The sequence below is a fragment of the Oryctolagus cuniculus genome, chromosome 5, assembly GCF_964237555.1.
Source record: "Oryctolagus cuniculus chromosome 5, mOryCun1.1, whole genome shotgun sequence".
NCBI lineage: Eukaryota > Metazoa > Chordata > Mammalia > Lagomorpha > Leporidae > Oryctolagus > Oryctolagus cuniculus.
In genome coordinates, this window is record NC_091436.1 from 120,770,918 (window position 1) to 120,792,238 (window position 21,321).

At 36.7% G+C, this 21,321-nt stretch overlaps 2 protein-coding genes across 4 annotated transcripts in view; one reads left to right on the top strand and one right to left on the bottom strand.

The window, feature by feature from the left end:
- Nucleotides 1-2,724: 2,724 nt before the first annotated feature.
- Nucleotides 2,725-19,782, bottom strand: CENPQ (centromere protein Q). 2 transcript variants are annotated; one of them, XM_008263028.4, is made up of 9 exons: nt 19,648-19,782; nt 15,354-15,492; nt 14,531-14,585; nt 13,014-13,125; nt 12,366-12,434; nt 10,419-10,548; nt 4,848-4,958; nt 3,637-3,714; nt 2,725-2,975 (listed from the first exon to the last, which is right to left on the bottom strand). In XM_008263028.4, exons 2-9 carry the CDS (start codon nt 15,456-15,458, stop codon nt 2,844-2,846), a joined length of 792 nt encoding a protein of 263 aa, XP_008261250.3. In that variant the 5' UTR covers nt 15,459-15,492; nt 19,648-19,782; the 3' UTR covers nt 2,725-2,843. The 2 variants fall into 2 exon arrangements, with proteins under 2 accessions (XP_008261250.3, XP_069930766.1); XM_070074665.1 differs by lacking the exon at nt 4,848-4,958.
- Nucleotides 19,738-21,321, top strand: part of MMUT (methylmalonyl-CoA mutase) — a 30,907-nt gene continuing 29,323 nt past the window's right edge. Inside the window, exon 1 of one of the 2 annotated variants that reach the window (XM_008263026.4) lies at nt 19,738-19,977. The gene's annotated coding sequence lies outside the window, so the exon portion shown is untranslated. Of the gene's footprint in view, nt 20,061-21,321 lie in introns of both variants that reach the window. The other variant, XM_002714489.5, reaches the window with a different exon arrangement.

Consider the following 21,321-nt stretch of genomic DNA (forward strand, 5'->3'; position numbering starts at 1 on the left):
TCCAGTTGCATTCATTTTTTTGTAAAAGACAGAATTTCATTTTTTTGCATTTTTCTTTATCCAGTTGATGGATATCTGTGTTGATTCTATATCTTAGCTATTGTCAACTTAGCTGCAAATAACATGGGGGTACAGATAGTTCTTTTATGTGCTGATTACTTTTCCTTTAGGTAAGTCCCCAGGAGTGGGATGGCTGGATCATATGGTAGGTCTATATTCAGATTTCTGAGGTATCTCCATAGTGTCTTCCATAGTGGTTGTACCAGTTTACACTCCCATCAACAGTGGATCAGGGTAACTTTTCCCGCACATCCTTACCAGCATTTTTTGTTTGTTGATTTCTGTATGAGAGCCACTCTAACTGGGGTGAAGTGAAATGCCATTTGAATTTCCTCTTGAAAAATGCCTGGGGCCAGTGCTGTGGAGTAGGGGGTAAAGCCACCAACTGCGATGCCAGCATCCCAAATAGGTGCCAGTTCAAGTCCTGGCTGCTCCACTTCTGACCTAGCTCTCTGCTATGGCCTGGGAAAGCAGTAGAAGATGGCTCAAGTCCTTGGGCCCCTGCACCCACATGGGAGACCCAAAAGAAGCTCCTGGCTCCTGGGTTCAGATTGGTCCAGCTCTATCTGTTGTGGGAATATCTGGGAAGTGAACAAGTGGATGGAAGACCTCTCTCTCTCTCTCTCTGCCTCTGCCTCTCTGTAGCTCTGCCTTTCAAATAAATAAATACATCTTTAAAAAAATATTAGGAAATTAAAAATTAAGAAAAATGCCTGTTCAAGTCTTTTGCCCTTTTCTTTACTGGACTATTTGTTTTGTTGTTGTTGAATTTCTTAGTTAATTCATAGATTTTGGATGTTAACATTTTATCAGTTGCATAGTTTGTAAATATTTTTTCCCATTCTGTCAGATGCCTCTTCATTTTGCTGAGCGTTTCTTTTGCAGTGCAGAAGCCTCTCAGTTTGATGTAATCCCAATCATCAATTTTGGTTTTGATTGTCAGTGCTTCTGGGTTCTTTTCCAAGATGTCTTTGCCTATGCCAATGTCTTGCAGAGTTTCCCTAATATTCTCTAGTAGTTTGATGTTATTGGGTCATAGATTTAGTTCTCTGATTTATTTTGAGTGGATTATTGTATAAAGTTTAAGCTAGGGATCTTGTTTCATACTTCTGCATATGGAGATCCAGTTGCTTTTGACTCTTGTGCTGAGATGCTTGAGAGTCCCCATGACATGTGGTCTTTCCCATTACAACAACCATTAAACTCACCTTGTTTAACTACAGAGGTGTTTCTGATGGTCTCTGCCTGAAGAGTATTAACAGAATCATGGCACTTTCTAAACTAACTGACAAAATATTTTCGGCCAGACAAATAATAAGAAATTGCAGTTATTTTATTTTACAAGTAGGTAAAAATAACCAAGAAAATATTGCTTAGGCATGATTTCTGATATATTTAAATCATAATTTTTGTATTTATGTGTATAACTTTATTATCATAATGACAGACAAGGGTTTTTGTTTTAAGTGGATAAATGTGCATAGATTCTTTTTTAATAATTTTCTTAAGTGAAAACATGCATTGAAAGCAGCAGAAAACAAACATCCAATATCTATTCACTAACCAACCAAAAAAGTAAATAAAATGTTGATGCTACCTTCGAAGTTAAAAATACCCAACAAACCTTAACTCTACATAAAGACTAAGGAATTAGGAAACATAGTGCAGGCATTTGAGGGTTTCTCATGTTCCAGTTGACCAGAAAGAAACTGCAGCTATAGAATGAGTGATAGCAAATACTTATGGTTTATTCATTAGGTACCACATAAACACTTTACATATATTAAATTATATTATCCTAAGTTCTCTGTGGTAACCAATAAATGAATTCCAAACAAAAAGATCATAACTATTTTTAGTTTACAGTTTTAGGCAAATAATTAAAGATATAGCAATATAAATACTGATTTATTAGATTAGCAATTGATGAAAAAAGTTCAGGACTATATTAGATATTAATGATAGAACTACAGAGACTAATTTTATTTTTTAATTTATTTTTAAAATGTTATTTAATTAAGATGAAGATAGATGGATGGATTGATTGACTTACTTCCCAAATGTCCACAACAGTCAGGGATGGGTTCGGGCCAAACTCTGGGGTCAGGAACACAATCTAGGTCTCCCATGTGGGCTGCAGGGACTCAGCTACTTGAGCCATCATGAATGATTCCCAAAATCTGCACATGAAAAACTAGAGATAGAGGCTAGGCTAATCCTCCACCTAGCGGCGCCGGCACACCGGGTTCTAGTCCCGGTTGGGGCGCCGGATTCTGTCCCGGTTGCCCCTCTTCCAGGCCAGCCCTCTGCTGTGGCCAGGGAGTGCAGTGGAGGATGGCCCAGGTGCTTGGGCCCTGCACCCCATGGGAGACCAGGAAAAGCACCTGGCTCCTGGCTCCTGCCATCGGATCAGCGTGGTGCGCCGGCCGCAGCGCGCCAGCCATTGGAGGGTGAACCAACGGCAAAAGGAAGACCTTTCTCTCTGTCTCTCTCTCACTGTCCACTCTGCCTGTCAAAAAAAAAAAAAAAAAAAAAAAAAAAAAAAAAAAAAAGAAAAACTAGAGATAGAACTCCAGGAAGCTGTAGCTAGAAGGTAGCTGAACGTAGGCACTACAATGTGGGGCACAATGGTCTTAACCACCAAGTCAAACACTTGCTTCCAGAAGTTAATTTTAAAGTGCATATTAGGAAATAACAAGCTTCAGTGCTTATAATATCAGTATATGTTAACAACTACAAATTCAAAAGTAAAAATTTAATATGGAACAATATAAAAAAATTCTTCAAGAGGCATCTAGTTTCTTATAGGCTTCTTCGATGAAGATTAACATGTTTTTCACCTCGGATGAAGTATGAAGAACATCCAAGTCCTTTAGGAGAGCATCCTGGTTTGGAATTAGTGTCAAAATTTCTTTCTGTGGGTAAGATAGTATAATTCATTTTAACATTTTATTAGGAAAAATGTCAAATGTATGATAGAGAGAATTGTATAATAATCTCTAGTACACATCACCCAACTTCAATAACTGTCCACTCACAGCCATTCATTTTTCAAATCTATCTTTCCCTGTTCTTAGTCCTATTGATGGATTATAGGTAGGAAAATCCTGAATTATTTTTTGAGAAAGTATGATGATTTTCAACTGCTAAAATCATTTACACTACACTATCTACTGAGATCCTTTGAAGAAAGATAAAAAGTATCAGTGTAGAATTTACTACAAATAATACAGTGCTATCTTATAAAGTGCTATAAGCAATTATTAGAAACATATGCAAATATAACCATCAAAGTTTACTTCAAGAAAGATATCTTACAGTTAGCATATGTACAAATGTATAGATATAAGTAATAAGGGTGTACCCTGCATTATCTGTAATACAAAAATTATTTCTATCAGTAATTTACAAAGCATAGTATTATGTATCATGTAATCAAATGTTATACAGCTAGTGATGAAATAGGATATGTTTATATATATATCAATGTATGTGTGTGTGTGTGTATATATATATATATATATATATATATAAATGACTAATTAGGTACAGTGAATATGGTAAATGAGTACTTACCTGAAGTGTGGGTGCTTTCAGACTGTTCTGAGAAAGCTGTGGAAGAGAGAGTACCCCGCTACTACTCATTTGAAGCATCTAAAGTAGAAAAAGAAAGTTAAAGATTATTTCAAAAGGCTTATTTCTCTCATCTCATTATACTCACAAGTGATTCTGATAAGTTTTTTTTGGAAAACTTTTATTTAATAAATATAGATTTCGAAAGTACAACTTTTGGATGATAGCGGTTTTTCCTCCCATCTCAAACCATCCCATCTCCTATTCCCTCTCCCATCCCATTCTTCATTAAGATTCTTTTTTAATTATCTTTTTATACAGTAAAGATTTCAACAGATTGTACCCCACAGACACACAAAGTTAAAGTACTGTTTGAAGACTATTTTTACCATTAATTTGCATAGTCCAACACATTAAGGACAGAGATCCTACATGGGGAATAAGGGCACAATGACTCCTGTTGTTGATTTAACAATTGACACTCTTATTTATAATATCAGTAATAACCCGAGACTCTTTTTTTTTTTTTTTTTATTATTTGACAGGTAGAGTGACAGACAGTGAGAGAGAGAGAGAGAGAGAGAAAGGTCTTCTTTACGTTGGTTCACTCCCCAAATGGCCGCTACGGCTGACGCTGCGCCGATCTGAAGCCAGGAGCCGGGTGCTTCTCCCTGGTCTCCCATGTGGGTGCAGGGGTCCAAGCACTTAGACCATCCTCCACTGCCCTTTCAGGCAGAGAGCTGGACTGGAAGAGGAGCAACCGGGACTAGAACCTGGCGCCCATATGGGATGCCAGCACTGCAGGTGGAGGATTAACCAAGTGAGCCACGGCACTGGCCCTTTTTTTTTTATTTGACAGGTAGAAGCTCTTGTCATGAGCTGCCAAGGCTAAGGAAGCCTCTTGAGTTCACAAACTCTGACCTTATTTAGACAAGGCCATATTCAAAGTGGAAGTTCTCTCCCCCCTTCAGAGAAAGGTACCCCCTTCTTTGATGGCCCGTTCTTTCCACTGGGATCTCACTCACAGAGATCTTTCATTTAGGTCATTTTTTGTCACAGTGTCTTGGCTTTCCATGCCTGAGAAAGTCTCATGGGCTTTTTAGCCAGCTCCAAATGCCTCAAGGGCTGATTCTGAGTTCTGATAAAATTTAAACATTGAAAATTACACCCAAAGTTTAGCAATACTTTTACTCTAACAATAAAAAATGTTTTACCTTCTGCTCCTCCTCTTCCACCTCACTTGCCAGAATCCGTATTTTGTTCTTTAGGCTTTGAATCTTCCCAGTCATCAACTCTGTGGTCTCCACTAGTTTATCTATTTCTTCCTGAATCAGAAAAAAAAATTACTATTTTTAATTAAATATATTATTAAGCTCTAGCATATGTTGCTATATATGTGCATTTTAAAACATCATGGATATTAAAGTACTTTTGGAAGAAACTGGTGAATTTATTTTTATTACAGACTTCCTAGAAAGCTGGTTTGCCAATATAATATTTCATCACAAGGGAATAATTTTCCTGGAATGTGGAGGAGAGATATCCCATGTACATAAATGCTTCCCTAAAAATTTAGCCAAGGCTTCCAGGAACAGACATCCTGGAAGAACCAAAATTAAATCTTGCAGAGCCCAAGGACTGATGACAGCAAATAGAGCAGACTTCCTTAAGAATCATACAGCTTGGTGTAGCAGAAAAATTCCCAATTTAGTTTTTCATTTATTTAGTAATGTTTGAGTATCTGCTACTTTAATTTGCTAAAAGAAAGCAGGCTAGGAATGCATATTAATGAAAAACAATGTTTCCCACATTAAAGGAATATATGATTTAAAGAGAATGACAACCTAAAAATGAGAAACCAAAGAAAAGAGTATGAAAATATCAGGGATGTGCTATTTGCAAGCCAACTAGACAATCAACTACCTTCTAGTTTTCTGAAGGGTATTAAGTGCTGCCCTACTTTGAAATCTAATCCTAGCAATAGATAATGATAAGCATTGCTTGTAGGGATTAAAGAACAAGTGATTAAGTCCTATAGAAAAAATATAGACATAATCACTCTTAAATCTTGCTCGCAACACAGTCAAACTCTGTTTCTATGTCTTTCTCCAAATAGCAGAAGCAGAAATGTTGTTGGTAACTTCAGAAGTCTTCCTCAAGAAACATACGAAGGTTCTTCAAAAAGAAATTAAAAGGTAAGTTTATTTTTTGTGCAAAAAATTTTGAAATCCATGCATACAATGGGGTTTTAAAATTTTCATAGAAATGCATATTATGAAACAACTATTTGTAGATTTCAAATATTTTGTCAACAAAATAAACATCTTTAAATTAAATTTTTTTCACAAATATTTTGATGTATCTTTTACTGTAGCTTTCTGAATTAAATTTTTTCAAAAAAAGGGTACAATGATACCTGCAATGGTTTGCAACAGCTCATGGGATGCTTTTATATAGTCCAAGAACTATGAACTAGTTATTACATTTTAAAGGATGGGTAGAACAATAACAGAACAAAAGGATATGCAACAGAGACTCTATGTGGTACACAAAGGCTAAAGTAAATGTCTAGCCCTTTATAGTCAGAGTGCCGATCCCTGGGTTTGTAAGATTTGGGACCATGAGCTCCACTCACTAGAATGTAAACTCCACAGAAGAGAGTTCAATTTTTTTATTGTGGAAAATTTCAACTGCAGAAAATAAGACAAGATGTTATCACGAACCCTCATATACCTATTCCAACTGTAATTATTAACTCATGACCACCTTATTTTATCTCTAACTCCATTCATTTCTCCTTCCCCTGTACTATTGTGAAGCAAATCCTAGATATCCTACCATTTCATACATAAATACTTCAGTGTGTAGCTCTAAAGGACTTAATAAACACATGACTGGGGCTGGCGCTGTGGTGCAGTAGGTTAATCTGCCACCTGCGGCACCGGCATCCCATATGGGTGTCAGTTCGTGTCCCAGCAGTCCTCTTCCATTCCAGCTCTCTGCTATGGCCTGGGAAGGCAGTGAAAGATGGCCCAAGTCCTTGGGCCCCTGTATCCACATGGGAGACCCAGAGGAATTTCTTGGCTCCTGGCTTCGGATCAGCGCAGCTCCAGCCATTGTGATTTGGGGAATGAACCAGCGGATGGAGGACCTTTCTCTCTCTCACTGTCTGTAACTCTCTCAAGTAAATAAATAAAATCTTAAAAAAAAAAAAAAAAAAAAACAAAACACACACATGACCATAAAATCATTATCACATTTTAAATCCTAATACATTCCTTAGTACTAATTATATAGTTAATGCTCACGTTCCTGATTTTCTCATAAACTGCAACTATCTTTACATTTTGTTTGAACAGGTTCCTAACTGGATATGCTTTGTTGATACATATTTTTAAAAACATTTCAGAATAGTTTTACTTTATAAAACAAAAATTTTAACGCAGTAATACAAAGAGTTCCAATATATCCCCCATTTCATTTCCCTGTATAACATCTCATGTTAGTGTCGCTGTCACAATTAATGAACTGCAACCAGCTCCCCTTATTATTTTTTTAACCCAAACTCCTAGCCTCTCCAAGCCTCTACTAATTAAATAATCTGTATTGGGATTTTTTTTTTTTTAATCTTAGTTCTCACATATAAAGGAAAACATGTGGTGTTTATTTTCCTGTGTCTGGTTTATTTCACTCAATGTGATGTTATAAATGACAGGATTCCGTTCTTTTTAAATAGCTGAATGGTATATATACCATATTTCTTTAACCATTCATCTGATGATGGACACCTTGGTTGAGTCTGTATTTTGGCTCGTGAGCAGTGCCGCTAAAAACATGGTAAAGCAGGCATCTCTGATATAATCAATTCATGTCTTTTGATACCCAGTAGTGGGATTGCTGGATCACATGTTAATTCCATTTCCAGCTTTTAAAGAAAGTTCCGTACTGTTTTCCACAGTGGCTGCACTAATTTAAATTCTCAACAGTGTGCAAGAGTTCCCCTTTCTCAATAGCCTTGCTATCATTTGCTGACTGGGTGGGGTGGTATCTCATTGTGGTATTTTTTTTTTTTTTTAATAGGGGAAGGCCCAGGCTCCATTTTTTTTTTTTTTTTTTAAGATTTATTTATTTGAAAGAGTTACAGAGATGCAGAGGCAGAGAGAGAGGGAGAGAGAGGGAAAGAGAGAGAGAGAGAGAGAGAGAGAGGTCTTCCATCTGCTGGTTCACTCCCCAGATGGCTGCAATGCCCGGAGCTGCGCTGATCTGAAGCCAGGAGCCAGGAGCTTCTTCCAGGTCTCCCACATGGGTGTAGTGGCCCAAGGACTTGGGCCATCTAACTACTGCAGAGAGCTGGATCAGAAGTGGAACAGCTGAGACATGAACCAGCACCCATATGGGATGCCAGCACTGCAAGCAGCAGCCTTACTTGCTATGCTGCGGCGCTGGCCTCCCTCAATTCTTCTTAAAAACGTCTTTATGATTCTGAAAATTTTGTTTTTATTTTATCTTCTATTTATAACAGACATTATCTATTTTTTATTTGCTTCAGTGTTTCTTCTATTCTGCAAATCTGAAAGATATTTTTTCCTTTTATGTATAATTCTTTCCTGAATTTTGTAACATTATTTGTTGACACTAATCTGGTTTAGGATTTTTTCTATACCTCTGTCAGTTTTCCACATTTCTTTCAGTTAGCTTGAAAAATGAGGTTAAGTAGTCAAATATTTTGTATACATCCTTTAGGCATACTTTTGTTGTCTTTAAAAATGTTATTTTTAGTCTTCATTTTCAAAAATTCATATGCCAATTCTGATTTTGAAATCCGATGTCACAGTTTTTATAAGATTAGTTTAGAAGTTTTTATAAACTAATTTTCTTTCCACAGGACTCTCAGAATTTTGATCACCATTGATTGCCCTTATTCTACATCATCTCTTAGGTTAGTTACAAAGAACATGTGGCTGAATGAGTAAAACTTCTGATACTGTTAGAAGTTCTAGAAAATTATCATCAGAAATAACTACACTGCAGTAGGAAAAGATATGTTTCTAATTAAGCCACACACTAAAAAAATTAATGGATAAGACAGCTTACTAACTGCTAGTTAAACGATCTCTTGTGCGAAGAACTCTTCTGCCTAAAAGGCTGATGGTGCTTCCACTGAGTAACTGACTACCAAGGAGACCATGAACTACACTTATGCTCTGTCATTTGGATGTCTAATTTAAACTGTAAACAAGATACGTTTCCAACAACTGAAAAAAGCACATTAAGGTTTATTACTTCAGAAAAACTTAAACTGATTTGTAGAAACAGTAAATGTTAAAATAAAATACCATTATACTTTAAATTATATTAAGATAAATTAATGCCACCTAAATGTTTATTAAATAGTGGTATTAGTACCAATACTGAAAAAATGCCCTGAAAACAATGTAATATTAGGGTAAAAATTAAATATATGTTAAAACTATGAATAAAGTGAAGCACCCACAATGAAACATAGCCCTATTATCTAACAATATATGTAGATTTGTTTTCCAGAAACCTATCCCTTCAACTTTATTCTCAATCCTATGCAAGAACTGGATTATATTGTTTGTGATTTTTGAATTAGAAATTCTTGGTGATGTATTCCTTGCATAAGCTATTGCTATTGAAAACTTACTGAAATGTTAAAAAAGATTTAAGCACCACATCTACAAACTATTTAAAAAAGCCCAAAGGATATATGTGGCCTGATATTTTATTTTATTTTTTTTAGTTTTTGTAATTATTTGGCAAGTTTTTAAGGTTGTTTACAGATCTACTAATTAAATGCTTAAAATTAATTATGACAGTTAATATTATTTTCCATTAGGATGCAAAATAACATAATGCTTAAGAATCATGCTCTTGGGACTGGCACTGTGGTATAGTGGCTTAAGTCACAGCCTGTCGCACTGTCATCCCATATAGGCAGTTTGAGCCCCACCTGCTCCACTTCTGATCCAGCTCCCTACAAACACTCCTGGGAAAGCAGTGGAAGATGGGCCAAGTCCCTGGGCCCCTACACCCGTGTGGGAGACCCGGAAGAAACTACTGGCTCCTTGGCTTCGACCTGGCCCAGCCACAGTCATTGCAGCCATTAGGGGAATGAATCAGTAGATGGAAGAACTCTCTCTCTCTCTCTCTCCTCTCTAACTCTGCCTTTCAAATAATTAAAAAAAAAAAAAATCATGTTCTGAAGTGAGCCTAAGAAGGTTTATGTCTCACGTTTAAGCAGTTTGCTGAAAGCTCAGTTACAAATAGTAGTATTCTTTTTACTGCATTTGTGAAATGATGATTATTTAAGTTATAGACTCTTTAAGCCATTGAAAGAAGTAAAGGATATTACTATATTATAATATTCAGTACACATTAGCTATTATAATGACAAAGATGATGATGATTGTATTTTCTTGTCATATATAAGGAAAAATAAATATGTTTTGAAATTTCATTTAGTGAGAAGTTTCTATAATTTGTTAATTAGAAATAATAAGATAGTTCAGTTCAAGTTAGTAGTCTGGTGAGAAGAACAGGACTGCTATTTGACAACAAATAAATCAGAAAAACTTCAACTTAAAGGTCCGAAAGTCAAGCAAACTTTTGACTTTGATTAAACAACAACAAAAAAATTAATGAAAAAGTTTGCCCAAGAATTAGCATTCAATACTGAAAGAATATCATGTTAATTTTAAATACTTTTAATCTCTTCCTTTTCCCTAAACCCTCTAATTATGGATTCTCTTCAAATTTCATACCTGTAGTAATGTCAGACCATCTTCATTAACTCTTTCTTGTGCTCTTTCCATATTCAGTAGACTTGACACATTAGTTAAATCTTTTAGCTTTTTGGAAGGGGCTTTGAGAGTTTCATACAGTTGTAGCAACCTAGAGAATACAATCAAAACATTATTTATTTATTTATTTGAAAGGCAAAGTGACAGAGAGGAGAGCCAAATAAAGAGATCTTCTATCTCCTGGTTAACTTTTCAAATGAAAACAGTGGGGTCTGTGCCAGAATGAAAACCAGGAGCTCAGAACTCCAATCTGGGTCTCTTACATGGGCGCTAAGGGTCCAAGTATTGCAGTCATCTTTCCAGGAACATTAGCAGGGAGCTGAATCTGGAGTGAAGCAGCCTGTGACTTGAACTGGCACTTTGACCCTGAGCCTTAAATCACATTTATTTAAGAGAATGCAACCAATACAAGAATTTTCACTTGTTACTCAAAGCAATTTCAAAGAAAACTGAGTTTCATAAAGTTTAATACAGATAAAATACTAAGACTAAAGAGCTGTGTTCTAAACTATTATCAAGATTTCAAGATATACTACAGGGCAGTTATAATCAAAACAGCCTGCTACTGGCAAAAAAAAAAAACAAAAACAAAAAAAAAAACAAAAAAACAAAAAAACAGAATAGAAGGTCCCTTTCTAGGAAGTTTGTTCTAAAAGTTAATTAAAGTATATAAACAACACATAATAACCACTTATAAAATGTTTTTTATAGAGCAGTTTCTTCTAGGAACTATAGTGACTAACAATTTTGTTGGCCTAGGAACACCATGTTTGATCACTATGTTAGGCATATTGTATCAATCACACTCTCTGTAGCTGTTGTCACAAAATCAGTACAAGGATAGGTTGTACAAGGATAGGTTTATCCCCTCAAATGGACCAATCAGAGACTACCTCTCAGAAGTTTCTAACTGAAACTAAGGGTCATTTCTTCTTTCTTCACAAGACTAAAAAAAAATATATAGGGAGTTGCCTATGACCACAGTTTTAATCTACTGAGAACCACTGAAAATTAAAAAAAGTATACTAAAAGAAAGGAACCATCATGCAGACAAAAGAAGAGAAGCGACTAATGTATGAAAAAGAGTTCCTATGGTGAATATCAATTTGGGATGTGCTAGGTTAGACAAAGTGAAACAAACTTACTTACTACAGGGCTTTTTATATGTTAAGGTGCCCAAATATTGCTTCTCAAACAGGACTTTTATTCAGTGATTATCTATAAGAACAAGTGTTTCAAATATACTTTCAAAAATGCCACCCTACAAAATTTATTAGAGTCCATTAGGATCAGTTTGCTATATACTCCTCTGCTGTATCACTAGAAGTTACAGTATCTTTGGTATGGTTACTCTGGGAACTAAAGAGAGTTGTGAAAGTAAAAGTGGGAAAACAAGCAGGCCTTGAGATATAATACATACACACACACACACACACACACACACGTTTGGGGAGTGGAACTGGTTGAACTGGAAGGTGGAAGATCTCTATGTAACTCTGTTTTTCAAAAAAATACTTAAATTTTTTTTTAAAAGAACATTTGAGAAAAAACCTCTATTAGTGACTTGCCACAGGTGAAAAGCTATAATATCACAGAAAACAATTATGTCTTGCTTGTGCAAACAATGGAATACAATATGAAGTGAAGGAAAAACAGCATTAGCAAAAATATCAGATAGAGGAACGTGGTACAAAATGAAACAAAGTAGTTGAGAAAATAATTTTCAAATATCAACTTAGTACAGTGTGATGTAGTTTTGCAAACTTCTGTGAAACTTATCAGAAACATCTAGGGAGAAAGAATATATATTTCCAAATTGTTCAACATCTTAAAAAAATTTTACATTCCAACAATGTCTGTTTTAGCAAAATTATTTTCTAACCATTTCCAATTTCATAACTACATTACCTTTTCTTCAGACAGTTGAGATGATATTGAATTTGTTCTTTGTCTTTAATACTATTACTCAAAATTGTTCTAGAAAATAAAAAAAAACTAAATATTAGTTTAAAACACAAATAATACAATGTGTATTTTTTCTCTCTTATTTCTCTGACATGTCCCATTCACTCGTTAGGCAGGATCTATCAATTTGCCTTTTAAATTAACTACATCTTAAACAAGGGTACATTAAAGTTGTTTTTCTTTTGTTATTTCTATTACATTGTAGAGTAATAATTAATTTATATTTCTGAATCCTCTGACAAAGTTCAGTTCCATGACAGCAGAATAGTTTTAGTTTTTCTGTATCCCCTCTAAGATAGTGGCATCCATATGAAGTATCACTTTCAACGTAACTTCTTATTAAAGAATCTCTATTGACAAAACAAGCTAAAATTTTATATACAGATCAGGCTACATAGACTCGGTTTTTATTTCACTGATGGAATCCCAAGTTTCTAGAATTAAAACTTTTTTTATTGATGGCTAATATCTTCTTCTGAGATAGAAAATTGCTCCATTTCCATATATATATATATAGTAATATTTAGAAAGATGTTTATGGCAAATACATAAGTAGGAACCAAGAGTGAAACAGAAGTATTTTAGACTCACATTATTACTGATTCCATCATAGTTTGCAAATGCTCTCTGGTACTCCTTGAAAGAGGCTGCCAAGTTTTTCTCTTGGTGGAACTTATCTTTACCCGTTTTAGATTTGTTTGCCCTGTCATTGGTGATAGAAGAGACTGTTCAATCCAGAAGGTTGCATGTTTTTACTTAAAAATTGATTTATTCAATTTAAAAAGTTTATGTACATATAAGAATCAAATACAATAAAGTTGTATAACTGTTTATTTTGTTGTATAACTGTTTATTTTGTAGTGCACAGCTAAAGCATGTCAGGTGTTGAATATAAAGTTGCTATTAGGTTAACTGGAATACTATTAACTAATACTAAAATATAAACTCAAAGCAAATGATTTAAAGTGAAGAATAAAGCTATAATTATTAAAAATTTGGTTTTCAAAAAAAGACCTGAATTCCTTAAAGGTTTCATTGGGAAGACTAGAAAACTATTTCTATCAAATAGCAAATGGCAACTGGAACAAAACAGCTCAACGAAACCACAATATTCAGTGTTGACCAAACTTAAAAGAAATAAACAAGGGAGATATAGTATCGGCTGTCATTAAAACTAGTTTTAGAGAGAAAGAATACTAAACAAATTACAGATGTGCAAAACAGGCCAAAAAAAAAAAGAAGTACCGCTTGCTATGGAAGTATAAAACCACAATCTGGTCTTGAGTGAAGAGAGGTAGGGAATCCTTTCACAAAGAAGCAATGCTTAAGAAAATACACCGGGGGGCCAGCACAGTGACAAAGTGGGTTAAGCCCCTGTCTGCAGCACCAGCATCCCATTTGGGCACTGATTCAAGTCCTAGCTGCTCCACGTGTGATCCAGCTCTCTGCTAATGTGCTTGGGAAAGCAGCAGAGGATGGTCCAAGTGCTTAGGTCCCTGCTACATATGTGGGAGACCCAGATGAAGCTCCTGGCCAACGCAGCAACCTGGGGACTGTATCAGATTTCTCTTTCTTTGCCTCTGTCTCTCTCTCTCTGTAACTTTGCCTTTCAAATAAACAAATAAGTGTTTGAAAAGAAAAGAAAATACAGTGGGGCTGGCACCTGCACCTATATGGGACACCTGAAAGAAGCTCCTGGCTCCTGGCTTCAGCCTGGCCCAGTCCTGGCTGTTGCAGCCACTTGGGGAGTGAACCAGTAGATGGAAGATCTCTGTCTCTCTCTCTCTTTCTAACTCTGCCTTTCAAATAGATAAATAAATATTAAAAGAAAAGAAAAGATGTCTACTCCAAAAAAACTCACTCCAAACTAGTTCCTATCAACTTAGTGGCAAAGAAGCCACAACAGTATTTTACTAGAGATGCTAAGAAAATTTCAGCTGACCAAATTACCTGAGTAACTAGTAGTACATATTTTTCCAAAAATGCAAATGCAGTTATTACTATCTTTTGCTATTGTGGAATTCATAAGCAAGATGCTGAGAACTTTCTCACAAATACACACAAACTTGAAAAAGACACAGGTTAAACAGTATATACGAATTAACTACCTTCAGAAGACAGACGTTTTGTATGATTTTTATTTCTTTTTACTGTTTTTCTAACCTATAGGAGAAAACACATACACACACACAGAATAAAATGTTAGATAAAAAGAGCCTTTTTTTGGGCAACAGAGTTATCTAACAGTATCCACATACTTTCTGATAGAACAAAAATATATTACTACTTTTATGTGGCACATAGGCAGAGAATATAAGAAAGTGGTTCTTGGACAATGGTGAAAGAATTTTGTACTTCATCAAAAAATGTTTTAACTAAATCTTTACTCTTACAGCCAAAGTATTACATACTTTATCTATAAAACAAATATAAGCATTGCCTAACAAACAGGGTAAAACCCAGGCAAAAACAAAAAACAAACAAACAAACAAAACCCACCCCTGAGTAAATCATTTACTCTTTTTTTAAAAGAGGGGCAAGATGATGGTAGGAAGGAGCTAATTCCTCCCAAACTACCTTTTCTCTATGTCAATAAAAATCTAGTCAACCACAGACATATTTCACTTTCATTTAACAAATGTCTTTTAACAAATGGATTTGTCCATTTTATTTCTGGTCTTCCATTTTAAACATGCTAGCAATGCCTCATGATACTCTTTTCTCCAAAGAATACTATGGTAAATGCCTTTTAGAAACTGAAGTAAACAACAATTTTTATCTGGTAACTTTACAAATCATGTTGCAAGAGCTCCCACACAATGATATGAATTACAATTTGTAGTAAAACCGACTCTTAGTCTTCACATACTTTTTCAAAGAACAGATGATATTTCTAACAGTTCTAAATGATAAACTTGATATTTTCATTACCTCTTTCTCTGGCAACTTTACTTCTTCATCATCAATTTTTCTTTTTGGATTTCTTTTTAACTGCTGAGACTTCTTGGAAACATTTGTTTTACCAGGCATCTTCATCTAAATAGTGCAATTATAACAGTTCTCCAAAAATCTGTGCAGATGAAAAAAACACAGAAAAATGCTAAAGCTTTACAAAATGTTTTGCTTTAAAGATTAACTATAATAGTTCCAAATTCTTTAAAAAAAATTAAAAGTTTGGAAATAGTATGCTGTTTTAAAAACATTTAAATGTATTTCAATACAACTAACTTTGGCTGTCACCAGAAAGAGAATATCTAACCAAATTATCTAATTAAATTTTATTCCTTGAAATTACTTCCATTTGTATGGCTTTAGAAAAGCTTTCAAACCTCTTACTTTATACTCCCCCATACAATAACAATATCTCCCTGTTTAAATTTAAGATAATGAAAACATAAAGTGGTTAAGTATAATGTCAGTCCAAAGAGTATTACTCAGGTCTTAAGTAATGGACTTAACATTCCTCAACTTATGCCAAAGACTAAAGGAGATACTTTTTAGAATTATATTGTCACTCTATGCTGTGGAAACTCATGTGATGGTCTGTCACTTATAAGGATTTAAGTTGTAATACAATTTGTGCTATCTGCATTTTAACAAGGGTACAGGGGATACTGATTACCCTGTTCTCCGATGTCAGTGACAAGAATGAGAGTAACTCCTTTTCCCTTTCTAATAATCATTTATTAACAATTTCATTTCTGATAAAAGGAACAGGGGAATAGGCTACTTTTTTATATTAGACCATAAATAGTATAGCTTAGGGTTAGGTGCAGTATACAAAGAATATGTGTACACATGTATGGGTGTGACTTTTTTTTAATGTGTATAAAGCTACCAATATAAATTAGTCATTAGCACTCTCCTAAACATCCAGAATTAATTACATCAATATAGTTCAAATATATATGTAGAGTTTGTAGAGCTAGAAACAGAAAATAAAGGAAGTACTCTGGTAAATCTATTTCCTTACATTTTAAAAGCATCAACTTTTTTCTTTCTTTCTTTTTCTTTTTCAGTAAGACTGAAAAATATAGTGGGAAAAAATTAGCTGAATGACCACAAGCTACTTTTAGGGACTACATGTCAAATCAGTTAAAATCGTATCAGGTAACAAAATATCAATTTTACTCAGGTCTCCAACAATGTGCTATCTTCTTCCACACTCAGTCTCTATGCTTTGTTCTATTCCTAAGACATCTGATTCCTTCACTTGACATCCATGCCCTATACTGAGAGTGCCACTTCTGGATCTCTCCTGGAAGGGTTGACATGTAGGATAGTTCAGTTTGCTAACTGAATAAAAGCACTGAGGTAAGGGGCAAGTAAGGGCAGAGATATCAGATGAATAGTGATGCAAATTCTTCTTTATTACTATTAATTAGAGGTAAAGTCTACATCCACTTGTCTTTTTTTTTTTTTTTAAGATTTATTTAATTTAAAAGGCAGAGTTAGAGAGAGAGAAGGAGCGACAGAAAGGGAGGGAGGGAAGGAGGGAGAGAGAGACAGACCTTCTATCCACTGGTTCACTCTCTAAATGGCTGCAATGGCTAGAGCTGGGCCAGACTGAAGCCAGGAGCCAAGAGCTTCTTCTGGGTCTCCCACATTCGTGAAGAGGTCCAAGCATTTGGGCCATCTTCCGCTGCTTTCCTAGGCACATCTGCAGGGAGCTGGATTGAAAGTGGAGCAGCCAGGAATTGACCTGGAGCCCCTATGGGCTGCAGGTGTTGCAGGCCGCAGCTCTAACCCACTAAGCCATAGTGCTGGCCCCTCTCCCATTACTCCTTAACTTTATCTCCCTAACTAGATTTGATTTTCTTAATACACTTTGAGTAATTCAGCCTCCCTTGCATACAATGTATGCTTTTCCTGAGCTGCTTTTTCCATCTCTTCCTACCCTCTCAGATCATGAGCCACCTCCATCCCAAAGTCTTCCTAACTACTACATTTTACTTCTGAGTCTGTGGGCTCTTGCCACTTATCTACATTTTTTTTTTTTTTTTTTTTTTGGACAGGCATTGTGGACAGTGAGAGAGAGAGAGAGAAAGGTCTTCTTTTTCTGTTGGTTTACCCCAATGGCCGCTGCAGCTGGCACGCTGTGGCCAGTACAACGCGCTGATCCGAAGCCAGGAGCCAGGTGCTTCTCCTGGTCTCCCATGTGGGTGCAGGGCCCAAGGACTTGGGCCATCCTCCACTGCACTCCCGGGCCACAGCAGAGAGCTGGACTGGAAGAGGAGCAACCAGGACAGAATCAGGCGCCCCGACCGGGACTAGAACCCAGTGTGCCAGCGCCGCAGGCGGAGGATTAGCCTAGTGAGCCGCAGCGCCGGCCAAAACAATTTGGTTTTGTTAATCATCTTTCCTTGATAGTTTCTCTTTAATGTGCAATCAGCACATTGAATTCTTAATTTAATTTACTAACTGGTATAATCCTTTTCAAGTACAGAAAATGAGAGTAACAAAAGTTTCAATAGCAATTTGACAGAAGAATTTTATTTGTGTTTAATCTTACCTGAAAATAATTGGCCTTGACTATGGTCTTTTGAAATTCATTTTTCTAATTAATATATTATTTATTTTTAAATAGACTTTACTTTTCAGATGTTTTAGGTTTACAGCAAAATAAATAGGAGTTCCTATTTATTCCTTGCCGACACCCAGCCACTCCAATCTCTCCACTATCACCATTTCATACCAAAGTGGTACATTTGCTACCATTCAAGGACCTACACTGACACATTGTATCACCCCAAACCCATACTTTACATTAGGGTTCATTCTTGGTGTTATACATTCCATTAGTTTGACTTTTAATTTAATTCACTTTTAATTGTATTTTACAAAAGTATCAATTGTGACTGAAAGCAAAAACAAAATCAGCCCTCTGCCCCAGTTTGCTAAGTACTGTTTTTGCTGGTACCTATTTGAGGCAATTGATCACAGGCACGAAAGTTTCTCAACCTTAGCACTACCAACATTTTGGAAGAGATAATTCTTTGCTGTGTGAGGCTGTCCTCTGCACTTTAAGGTGTTTAGCAGCATTCATGTTTTCCATCCATTAGAAGATAGAATATCCCCACCCCAAAGTAGTGACAACCAGTGTAGTTCCCAGACATTGTCAAGGTCCCTTGGGGCAAAACAGACCTAGGCTGGGATCCAGTGCCATAGTGGTTAAGTGCAAGACACAGATGAGAATACATTGTTCAGGCTTCAAATTCTAGCTCTGCCACTTAACTAGCTGTACCAGCTTGGGGAAGTAAATCAACTCGGTTTCCCCACTGGTAAAATGGGTTAATAAAAATATCAACGTCAAAGACTTTGTAAGGCCAAAATGATTTAGTACAGATTACAACATGTGTATATATATATGGCACTTAGGACACAGTAATAACTCATTAAATAAAAGCTATCATTTCCATTACGGTTGTGCAGAATGCAGTCTATATAAAAATGAACAGAAAGGCAATATTTCTAGATCTACAGGAAACCACAGCCTAGTCAGTAGGGAGAGAGGAATACAATACACACAATGTGATAAATTCCATCAGACAAATGAGTAAATTACTATCTCCAACTGGTTTGTATGTGTATGTGTGGGAATATAAAGTATTCAGAGAAAAATACTAGAACTATGTTTTGATATAGTTAGCCAAAAGTAAGAAAAATGAAATATTCAAGAGAAAACAGTAAAAGCTGAATGACAGGGCAGTTCGAAAGAAACTGGAATGTTTAGGGACAGGAAAACTCTAACGAGGCTTTTAATGTGCAAGGGAGGAGTGAAAAGAAGGAAGGCTGGGCCGGTGGTTTCCGGCTGCAGGTGTACTGGAATACCAGCGCACCGTAGAAAGGAGGCATCCGGGCAGTCTTGTTTTCCTCACCCGCTTGCTCAAACTGCTGAACAAGTATCTCATTCTACACCTCCGAGTAGGCACAAAAGACGAACACGAACCCTGCCAAAGCAAACCTCACTACAGGCTGCGGGAGAGGCTCAAGAATGCTGATGACGATCAGAGAAACATGGAAAAACCATGTGTGGCCTCGCTCCCTCAAGCCTAACCAAATGTCTCTGCCCGGCTCTAAAGGGCAGATCTGTTTGAATACCAGACGTTTTCTCTTCAAAGGCTAGATCATACTCCTTTAATAAACCTGTGTATCACAAACACGTGGACTACAGAATCTAGCCCTCCACTCGGACCCAAGGGCATTAAGCGCAGACGCGACTCACCACAGACTGACGCTTCTTCAACCTTCCAAGTAATTCGCGCCCAAACACTCGAAAATCGAGAAGACCCGGAAGTAGACCGTAAGAAAGCGGAAGGAGGCGGGCATCTAGGCCTACTCGTAACGTCATCAGAAACGCGCCCTCGAGAGCGCGATCTGATTGGCTGGAGGGAAGGCGGTGTCGGCCTCCGCCCCCCAACGCTCTGCCAGGTGTTTACACTTGCGCAGTGCGGGAGAAAAGAGCGTCCCGCTGAGTGGATCCCTGGCTACTCCTGCCCCGGGCGCAGAAAAGCAGTGGTACTCACCCACAGGACGGAGAGAAACGGACGGGACAGTGAGTAGCTCTGTGCACCTGGAGTCACGCCAGCCTTTCGCATCGCTAAATTCTTGTGGCTTCTCGCGCACCTCTACTCTCCTGTGAGCCTCTGTCCTTTATTTCCTCCTTCTTTTACTTTCTGCTGTGACAGGTTCCCACTCTTCTCGGGTTTAGATTCTCATCCCGACCGATCACTATTTTCCGGCGAAGTCCTTGAGAATTCGGAAGTACTGCCGGGGAGAGTGGTTTTAGCACTCCCCGGAGCCATTGGCTCTGTCATGTGTGCTCACCAAAGCACCCGAAGTGTTCCCATGGGCAGAGGTCATGCCTTGTACAATTCCCGAGGGATGCACTGGATCTACGGCTGCGTCTCTTCTAGGTTCTGGTTCATGGTGTTGTTTGCTTAAGAGGTGGCGAGACTGAACGTGACTTCTGTGGGTGGGGTTAGAGTGACAGATGGGATAGGAAAGAGAAGTCTAAACTGAAGCGGAAATTACTAACGTTTTCAATTTTGTCTAGAAAGAGAGCACTTTTTTAGAAGTTCGGAGCCCTGGAATTTTAAAATCTGTATGTTTTCTCCCTGTATGTTTTGTATTTAATGATTACTTTATGCTAATATTACCTTTAATTTGCATGTGCTATGTTGCCATCTCCAATCCAGATTGGCTAACATTGGAGATGATTTAGCCCTTCTTGAAATGCCAGTGTGGAACCACGTGTGAATATATACACGTTGCAGGTTTTTTCTTTCAGAACTTATTTTCTCTTGACGGACGCGTTTTACAGCTAGTAGGGTTTCGTCATTGCTCTTTAAGAAATCCTAATCATCAGTAACTTGTACTCATTTTGCATAGTGCTTTGAATGCTTGGGATCTCTCTTGATGGATATTCAGAGAAAATTTTGAGGGCCCATTGCCACCAATAATAGTTGCCTTCTTATCTAAAAAAAAATGGTATCTGTTCCTGCCTCTGCCAGTTTGCCATGTTGATTGTCAGGAAATCGTTGTAAAAGCTCTTTACTAGCATTTGTCCAGGTTTAAGACAATCTTATGAATATTACGAGTAGAATGAACGGGATGTTTCCTCTCCAGATTAAAGCCTCAGGCAGTTTTCATATTTACCTTTTATATCATTACTACAAAAATGGTCCGGTTGTAACTTCATTATTTTTCTTGTTCACCTTTTAAGCTGTTAAGTATAAGCAGTGCTTACAAAAGGTGGATGGCAAGGACCCCATGAATTTGATAAAATAAAAGTCATAATAACTTTTAAAAAATTGGTGCTGTTTTTGTTGTGTTTCTGTTTAGACTTTGTTCTATTGCTTTTTTTCTATTTGGAGATTCTGTGTTTACAATGATGTAT

Excerpts from the sequence above, each read along its gene's own strand:
- CENPQ (XM_008263028.4), bottom strand. The coding sequence starts at position 15,458 with ATGAAGATGCCTGGTAAAACAAATGTTTCCAAGAAGTCTCAGCAGTTA. Across the intron at positions 14,586-15,353 it reads TAAAGTTGCCAGAGAAAGAG|GTTAGAAAAACAGTAAAAAG; the intron begins GTAATGAAAATA and ends TTTCTCCTATAG. Across the intron at positions 4,959-10,418 it reads ATGGTCTGACATTACTACAG|GAAGAAATAGATAAACTAGT; the intron begins GTATGAAATTTG and ends TTTCTGATTCAG.